At 37.6% G+C, this 9,548-nt stretch overlaps 1 protein-coding gene and 1 long non-coding RNA gene across 2 annotated transcripts; both read left to right on the forward strand.

Moving 5' to 3' along the window:
• The first annotated feature begins 1,993 nt into the window (after window positions 1-1,993).
• Window positions 1,994-9,182, forward strand: LOC138956849 (uncharacterized). The gene is made up of 3 exons (XR_011452840.1): window positions 1,994-2,312; window positions 2,630-2,674; window positions 8,569-9,182. It is a non-coding gene; the product is annotated as an uncharacterized lncRNA (long non-coding RNA).
• Window positions 6,941-7,999, forward strand: LOC138956848 (ATP-dependent DNA helicase PIF1-like). The gene has a single exon (XM_070328080.1). It carries the CDS (start codon window positions 6,941-6,943, stop codon window positions 7,997-7,999), a length of 1,059 nt encoding a protein of 352 aa, XP_070184181.1.
• Window positions 9,183-9,548: the final 366 nt, after the last annotated feature.

Here is a 9,548-nt window from a genome sequence, read left to right on the forward strand (position 1 = left end):
ACGATTTACAGTAACTGTTACCAGAAAAGCTGGTACCATTACCCCAAGGAAACTTGCCACTAGGATTCTGCCTTCATAATACTAATGGTTTTTATAATTCTTTACTTAAAATTTAGAGCACATAGAGCTTTTCGTGAATTGATTTTCATGACATGTTTAGAAACGCAAACTAAGAGAATGGAAGGTTAATACAGACGTTTGCATGACCCCCCCCCCCCCCACTCCTTTATTTCAAAATATGGCTTTGCATTTTGTCAGTTTCACATGACATGTTAAGGGTTCTGCATATATTTTGGCACTTTGGGAAATAATATGTTTAATTCGTCATCTTAATTCTTGCTGTCCCTAGTTTATGTTGAAATGTTAATCATTTTGATCACTGTACAAACAGTCCTCTGTGTAATGAATGTAGTCCATTTTTCAAAACATTATTTTGAATATACCTCACAAATTAACAACAACATATATTCCAGTTCGGTGTGAACAGCCAACATATCTGTTATTTTTATTTTTATTCTTTAATTTGGAAGGTCACATTTTGCAATGTATATAGTATGAACACTTGCTAAGCTTGCACAAATCTTGTTCCCATATTTATTCTTGCATCTAATGACCAGGTCTTTGAGTCAGCCTGACTTAGCACATAAAGACGGGTACATTTACATGTTTATATTTTGCGGAAACCAATGTTGTTTACATGTACGTATCTGCAAATTCCATTATTATTATGGGGGCGAGGACGCCCCCATTCTATACGGTTAGTTTAGAGGTTGACCATGGGCAGCGCCATTTTGTTGTGAAATACGTCATCAGTTTGTGTACACAGGAAGTTGTGACATCCGTCACCCTATGGGAGGGGTGAAGGCAACATTGTTCATCTGTAGAAAGTTGTGAAATCCGTCACCCTATGGGAGGGGTGACGTCAAAATTGGTCATCACAGAGTTTGTGTAACACAGGAAGTTGTGAAATACGTCACCCTATGGGAGGGGTGACGTCAAAATTGTTCAACAAAAACATGATTTGTCGCATTGTGCAGGGTCAACTGCAACAAACTCAAACCGAGCCATTCATACCTAGCTGTATTTGAGTGACTTATATACCCGACATTTTTATTTCTTATTTTTAGCACAGGTGTAGGAAAAATCATGAACCAAAATGTTATTTATTTTCTAATTTAACATTTTTTTTACAAATATGACCATGGTCTTTTAAACATACAGTGACATTAAACATTGTTATGTTAAAAAAAAGAAAAAAGAAAAAAACCTTTTGTGCACAAATCAGAAAATACATTGTACATTTTACCTACAGGCCAAACAGTGTCTGTTGGCGGCAAAGGGCCCAGCAAGTTGCTATTTTTAGATCGATTAACAGTTGTCAAGAACAGGCGCTTACATTTGGATGTGTCCACTGATAGTAGGTTTGGTTGTGATCAATCAGAATGATGTAGGAATAAAAATGTATGACAGTTTGGTATGATGACATGTAATTCAAATATGCTGAAATGTAATATTATACATGATATACTATTATTATGGCTGTTGCCATGACCATGAACCCCAAGAAAGGTTTAATGTTATGTAAAATTAAAATACCAAAATGAAGCACCTACTAATCTGGTGGTCTACGGTGGGACACGCAACTCGCTCAGCCAGCCAGCGCTGCGAGACTTACAGCGGCCAACTTCGCCGCGGCGCGCTCATTGGCTCAGCATTGAACTTGCGTCAAGGCCGATGCGCGTAGATTCCCAGAATGTTTACTTTCGGTTAGATTCTTCGACAGCATACGTTCAACGTTGGCCAATCCTGATTTTAACAATGTTGTGTCGTTTTTTATTATGTTTTATTTTGTTGATCAATTCATAAATATGTCTTCCCAACATATTACAAATGAAACAGAAATAAAGTCTTTGAGAACTACACGAATTAGACCTATTGTTGCTGTCAAAACCTTGCAAGGCCTCAACAACTGACAAAAGCTTTATGTGGAAGAATGTGGAAGAATCTATTTTTATGCACAAGGGGTCTACAATAATGTTTGCGCGTCACCACGTATAATGTAGTCACCACTTGCATAGAAATGCTCTCAAGCGTGACAAAACGTGTTTTTTATGAGAACTATTGTCAACATAAGTGTCACTACATGTCAATGTTTGCTTGGTTGACAGATGCGTTCGTTATAGTGTACACCGACGCACCCTTATATCATAATAGGCGAGTCTTTTGCACAACATCCGGTCACTGGATACAAGTTTATTGCGCGAGAAGATTTTGTTCACGTGGAAAGTTCTACAAACTTCAAGTACAACAAGGTAAGAGAAAAGTGTATATGTGTGCTAACGTACATCATCAACTTGAACATTTTATGTTGCTGTCATGCGTGTTGTCGAAATAGTAAACATTGCGAGCGCTGACAGCTCAGTGACAGTGTTGTGACTGTCTCTACCTTCAGATGACCGTGCAGTACATCTAACTTCCAACACTTACAAAGAAATAGTCGCAAAACACGAATGTTTAAACATGCAGCCCGAATGGAAGCATGTCGCGTAGCTTAATTCGCTGAATGGTATGGGGGTATGCTGCGAGTTTGAAATGGGACTATAGTAATGATGACCTTTATTTGTTTCAGATTGCCTGTTGACAGACTGTCCTACAAACTGCAACAACAAAGATGGTGAGAAACAGTTTACTCGCTAACTTGCATCAAGGCTGTGCAATTTTTGCTCCTGTCTTTGGTCGTCAGTGTACTGCAATTGCCCTTGCAGCGTTGTTGTTCTTTTCCAGTTTGAATGACATTGTTGTGCAACGACCAAATTCTGCTGCTGATGTTTTCAGTTTCATTCAGCCAACTGACTTGGATAATGTACTCTTTGAAGGCTCAGCTTTGTATGGACAGGTTTCTGCCGAGCTCGGCACTGATGGGTACCTGGGGCATGAACACCTGCCTACTTCTGTTGTGGGTCATTCTGGAAGCATTGACTATTCGATTGACATGTTTTGCGGCCACACTAATCCTTCAGTTGACATTGACCATGGCTTTGCCATGACCTCCTTGGCTGATGGATTGCACCAAGCTCTAACACTGACAAATTATGTTCTGGCAACATTTCAGCAGTCAACTATAGCTATTTATGGCAATTTGAACACTGAAACATTCTACCTGTTTGATTCCCATGAAAGAAATGCAGCCGGCTCTATATCTTCAAATGGAGCTGCAGTCATGATGACCTTTGATTCTTTTTCAGATCTGTTACATTTTCTGAGAACACATTTTAATTGCTTGTACGAGCTTACACCTGTTAATTTTTGTTCATTGACAACTGGTGACAACCAAACAAACCCTATTTCAGTTTCACCTGTTGCTGATTGTTGTGCAAGTGATACATTCTACGAGCTTACACCTGTTGATTTTTCTACATTGACAACTGTTGACAACCAAACAAATGAGTCACATGAAGAAGAAACACTTGACACAGACTGTCTCAACATACATTCAAGACATAATGTAAGCAGAACCAACACCAGTCAAGAATCAGTTACTACTACTAGTCGAAGAACTTCCGATCAGCGAAAAAACAAGAGAAGAAGAACGAATGATTCAAGAATGGACCACACCTATGAAGCTCAGCCACATTCTAGGCCTAAAAGAAAGCACAGTAAATCTAAAACATCAGATTGTCCACTTGAAAATGTTACTTTTCACCAACAGCCATGCATAATTTCACATTTAGAAAATGTAGCAGATTCTTGTGAAGTTGTAACGGAAGAACACAGTAAATCTGTTTTGTCTGATTTTTTAACTTCTCCTCTTCATAATGACAACTATGAAAATGCAATTAGACAAAGGCCTTCTTCTCACTGCCATTCCTGTCTCCGATTTCTGTTTCAGAGTCAATGCTTTACATATAGAGAAAAAGACTATATGAAAGCTTTCTTGCAGTCCTGGGGATTGACAGACAATGTTCCGGTTTGCCAAACATGTCACAGGCACTTGTCAAAAGGAAGCATTCCAGCCAGCTTTCATGGAAATGATCTAAAACTTGCACAAGTTCCAGATATTCTTACAAGTCTGACATTTTCTGAAAGAAAATTGATTTGTAAACTGCAAATATTCCTTTCTCTTGGTGTATTACCAGGCGGACAGTTTTGTGAGCGTGGCAGTGTTTTACATTTACCTGTCAATGTGTCTGATATTCTTCACCAACTTCCACTTGATCCAACTAAAAGTGATCAGTTGTCTGTCTGCTATGAAAATGGAAACACAAGAGTTACATCAAAACACAAAGTGTCTCCTTTCAAACTTTTTAAAGCATTGCAATGGCTAAAGATAAACAATGAACTCTACGCAGACTTGAATTTGGACTTGGCTGGTTCAAACCTGAACAACTTGCATAATGGAAGTCATGACATTGATTTTGAAAGTACATTTCAAGAAATTCAACATGAAATCATGATTCCCGTTCACAACTCTGGTTTACAAGCAGCTCAACATACAACTTCATCTTTGCTTGTTGGAAGATCCAAACATTGTCCAGTGAACATATATGAGTTCAAAAATGGAGAAGAAATGGCATTTCCTTGGCTTTTTCCTGATGGTAAAAAAGGTTTCAATCATGAAAGAACAACAAGAATAACTCTTTCAATGTACTTGCGTAACAGGGTCTACAACATAGACACCCGTTTTAGAATGGATATGATGTATTTGCTTCAGTCAGCTGTTGCATATGATAAATTTCTGGTAAAACAAGCTGCTTCAATTTATATGCAAATGAGATCTCCTTTTGCAACAGGACATGAAAACAGAGTGTGTGCAAAAGATGTCAACAATTCTGAACGTTCATCATCTCTGCTTGACAATTCATATATGTTCATGAAAAATGTTCGAGGAACTGTTGCTTATTTTCGCAATGCATTGTACGATTTGCTTGCAATGTTCCGATCTCTTGGACCACCAACCCTGTTTGTCACTTTATCTGCAGATGATCTTCACTGGCCTGAACTTGAAATGACTGCAAAAGATATTTCTTTTGCTGAAGCTTCATCAAAGAATTCTTTTGCAAAGACAGTTATTCAAGATCCTTTCATGTGTGCAGTGCACTTTGACCGGCGTTTTCACAGTCTCATGAAACATGTTATTTTGGGAGCCTCTCGACCATTGGGAAAAGTTGTTGACTATTTTCATCGTGTGGAATTTCAAAACCGTGGCAGTCCACACATTCACATGTTTCTATGGGTTGAAGACTTTCCAACAGTAGTAGACGAATCAACCAAGCAACTTATTATCAATTATATAGAAAAGACTATTAAAACAGATTTTCCTGACGAAAGCGATGCTGAACTTTTCAATTTGGTTGAAAGAGTTCAAGTTCACTCCCATACATCTTACTGCAGTTCAAATTTTAAATCCTCGTGTCGATTTGGTTTTCCTAGAAGAACCTGTTCTCAAACAACAATTCTGGGCAATTTTGAAATCAGTCATGATTCTAAAGGCAAGTTTTACGAAACCAGACGCTCAGAACAAGCTCAATATATAAACGCTTACAATCCAGAAGTGTTGAGACATTGGAGAGCAAACATGGACATTCAAATTATTTGCAATGCTGAATCTGCTGCTTACTATGTTTGCGCTTATATTTGTAAATCTGAGCCAGACGACTTGAAAAATGCATTAGGAAAGCTGATCCAAGAAATGTCTACAACTAATGTCACAGGATTTTCAAGACTCATGAAAATTGGACATTGCATGTTGCAACATCGAAGAATGAGTAGCCAAGAAGCTTCATACCGTCTTGGAAACTTTATCTTGGTCAAATCAAGTAGAAAAATTACCTATATCAACACAAGAGCTGAAGCAAAACGCTACAAAAAGTTGAAGCCAAAAGAACAACTCAAAAATTTGTCCGATGACAGTACAGATATATTTTGCAACAATATTCTTGATTATTACCATCACAGACCAATGGACATGAAGGATAGATGTTTGTTCTATTTTGCCTCTTGGTTTGAAGTATGTGCAGCGCCACAAGCAACTTCATCAAAGAACAGAAAAAACCGCCAATTGAGAATCTACATTGCTCCATTTGACAAGTGGCTAAGAAAACGTACAACTCCATGTGTTTTGAGATTCCCTTCATTTGCAGCACTAAGTGACGATAATTTCTTTTGTATGCTTATGCTGCTATATCCACATTTTTCAGAGGCTGAATTACTTCAACCTTTTACAACATTCAAAGAGTCCTTCTTTGCTAAAAAACCACAGTTTGATCAAGAAATTGACTGGACACGTTTCTCTTTGACTGATCAAATTGAAACTATTATCAGAAAACACCACCTTTGTCAACAAGAAATACCACATTTAACAATTCAATCTTCAGAAGACTCACACTTTTCACAAGACGTGCAGTTTCAGGATCTACTTTCTAATGACACAAATTTTGAAAGCAGGAATGTTGTCAGTAATGACTTACATGACGACTTTGCTGATTTATGCACATTATCTGATTTGTCGACAACAGCAAACTCCATTCATAATATGGAAATTTCTCAAATGCCCGATAATGATTTTGAAACTAAACTTGCTCAGCTAACAAATTGTCAAAGACGTGCTTTACATGTTGTTCAAGAACATTTCGCTGAAACAAATCCTGACCCACTGTATTTGATTATAACAGGTGGAGCTGGTGTTGGTAAAACATTTTTGACTGATGTGATAACGGCATACTTGAAAAGAGAAACAGCTCTCGCTTTTGCAGAAAGCCCTGTTATTGTGTGTGCGCCAACTGGAACTGCTGCAAAAAATGCAAAGGGTCAAACCATCCACTCATTGATGAAAATTCCTGTCACACGCTTCATGACGTATGAAGAACTTTCAAGTTATACTTTATCAAAGTTACAGAAACAATTCCGTTTTGTTCACACACTGGTAATTGATGAAATCAGCATGGTTAGTGATAAATTCTTTACTTACATCAGCCGACGACTGTCAGCAATAAAAGGCAACACTATGCAATTTGGTTCTATGAATGTCATCTGTGTAGGAGACTTTTTCCAACTAAGGCCAATTAAAGGAAAACATGTTTTTCACAATCCTCTTTGGAAACTCTTCAAGCCAGTTTTCTTGGATCAAAACATGAGACAACAAAAAGACAACATTTTTGTCTCATTGCTAAATAGAGCACGTGTTGGACTTTTATCTCCTGATGATATTCATTTGCTCAAGTCGAAAATTCAAAAACTCCAACAACCTGAAATTTGTCAAGTACTACATATATTTCCAAGAAAAAGAGATGTACATATGCATAATGAAATGTGCCAATCAACACTGTCTGAGACAACTACTACCATTCCAGCAATCCATTTCTTTTCTTCAAATGATCCTTCTTGTGGACAAAACATAACTGCTCAGATAATACCCTCTGATGACAGAATTGCTGGCGGATTAATGGGTATTTTGACAGTTTCCAAAAACTCAAGACTAATGCTTATTCGAAATATATGCACTCCTGATGGATTAGTCAATGGAGCTATGGGTATTGTTGAATCCATTGATTGTGTCGATGGACAAGTTCAAACAATTCACATTTTATTTGATGATCCACTCATTGCATATAATCCTGTATCACAAAGACCAAATGCTGTTCCTATTAAACCAATTGAGCATACTTTCACCTACCTCGGCCATGAAATTGTACGCAGTCAATTTCCACTCATTCCATGTTGGGCTTGCACTGTTCATAAAGTACAAGGCTTATCTCTTGACAAAGCAGCACTTGACTTGGGTTCTTCTATATTTGAAAGAGGAATGAGTTATGTTGCTCTAAGTAGACTCAGAACATTGGAGGGACTCTCAATTTTACGATTCGATCCGACAAAAATTGAATGTGCTGATGATGTATTAGAAGAATATGCAAGACTCAGAAATGTGCTGCATGCAGCTAACAATACTGATGCTGATCTTGATGTCGATGAAGTTCATTTTTCAGAAAATCCACCCCAATAGTACTGTAGTTACAAAACATTTTAAGAGCAATACTTGCTTTCAGTTCTTGCTACATTTGAAAGGAAAACAACTTGCATTGCTCTGAACAGATAACAATTGTGGAGAGACTCTCAATTTTACAATTTGATGCAACAAAACTAAAATTTCATAATGTATTTGAACAATATGCAAGACTCCAATTTGTTGCATGCAGTTAACAATACTGATGCTAATCTTGCTGTCGATGAAGTTCATTTTTCAAAAAATCAACCCCAATAGTAGTTACAAAACATTTTCTGAGCAATACTTGCTATGCGTTCTTGCTACATTTCAAAGAGAAACAACTTGTATTGCTGCAAACAAACTAAAAATTGTGCACAGACTCTCACTTTTACAATTTGATGCAACGAAACTAAAATTGTGATGTATTTGAACAATATGCAAGACACAATTTGTTGCATGCTGATTTTGCTGTCAATGAACTTCATTTTTCAAAAAATCTACCCCAATAGTACTTTAAAACATTTGCAAACAGACTAATGCACAATGTTTACAACCTTGATTGTTAATGAATTTTTTCATTATTTCAGGCTCAAGCACCATCTCAAACAGTCACTGGCACAATTCTGAAAAAAACCGAGCTAATCAAACGACAAAAAGGATTGTACTTCTGCATTCTTCTGGCTCCAACAGATGGTTCGAACCCAGTGTTAATCCAAGTCTTCAACCAATTTCTCTTTGAGACTATGTCGCAAAACCTTGTACTTCTGCATTCTTCTGGCTCCAACAGATGGTTCGAACCCAGTGTTAATCCAAGTCTTCAACCAATTTCTCTTTGAGACTATGTCGCAAAACCTTGTACTTCTGCATTCTTCTGGCTCCAACAGATGGTTCGAACCCAGTGTTAATCCAAGTCTTCAACCAATTTCTCTTTAAGACTACATGTATGTCGCAAAAGCGCACAATCCGCAACAGCGCACAATCCGCTGTGCGGAACTTGTTAACAAGGAGTCTGTCTGCCTGTACACACGGAACTCAACACATGTGTTTGTAAAGAAATACGAACCGTCACCTGAACAAATAGCGATAGCAGCAACAACAACTTTGCCAAATGAGACCACAAAAGCAGCAGTCTCCGCAAAAAGAACAATCTACCACGCAACTCTGGAAGACAAATTACTGTCTTCCATCTCTGCCAAGATTGTGAAGGTAAGTTACTAGTGTTGCTGTTTATTTCATTATTTATCTCTCATATTTTGACTTTGTTATTTTCATGGCTATTTAATATCTTCACATTTAAAATTGTCTACACCCTCAAATTTAACTTGTGTCACTAAAAAGACTAAAGTTGGCTCTTTGCATCACTATCATTAAACAGAACGACCAGAGCTTTGATATATGATGTAAGCAAGTGAGTTTCAATGTGGAAAGTGATACAACCAGTGCCTATTCCAGTTTGTGCACTGCATTTGTGGTTGTTGGGTGAAAATTAACGATAAACGCACACGTATCTAATTTCAGCTGGTAATGAAACAACTGGTACAGGAATTTTTACAAAGTGCTGATGCAC

This window comes from Littorina saxatilis, unplaced genomic scaffold (assembly GCF_037325665.1).
Source record: "Littorina saxatilis isolate snail1 unplaced genomic scaffold, US_GU_Lsax_2.0 scaffold_1559, whole genome shotgun sequence".
Taxonomy (NCBI): Eukaryota; Metazoa; Mollusca; class Gastropoda; order Littorinimorpha; family Littorinidae; genus Littorina; species Littorina saxatilis.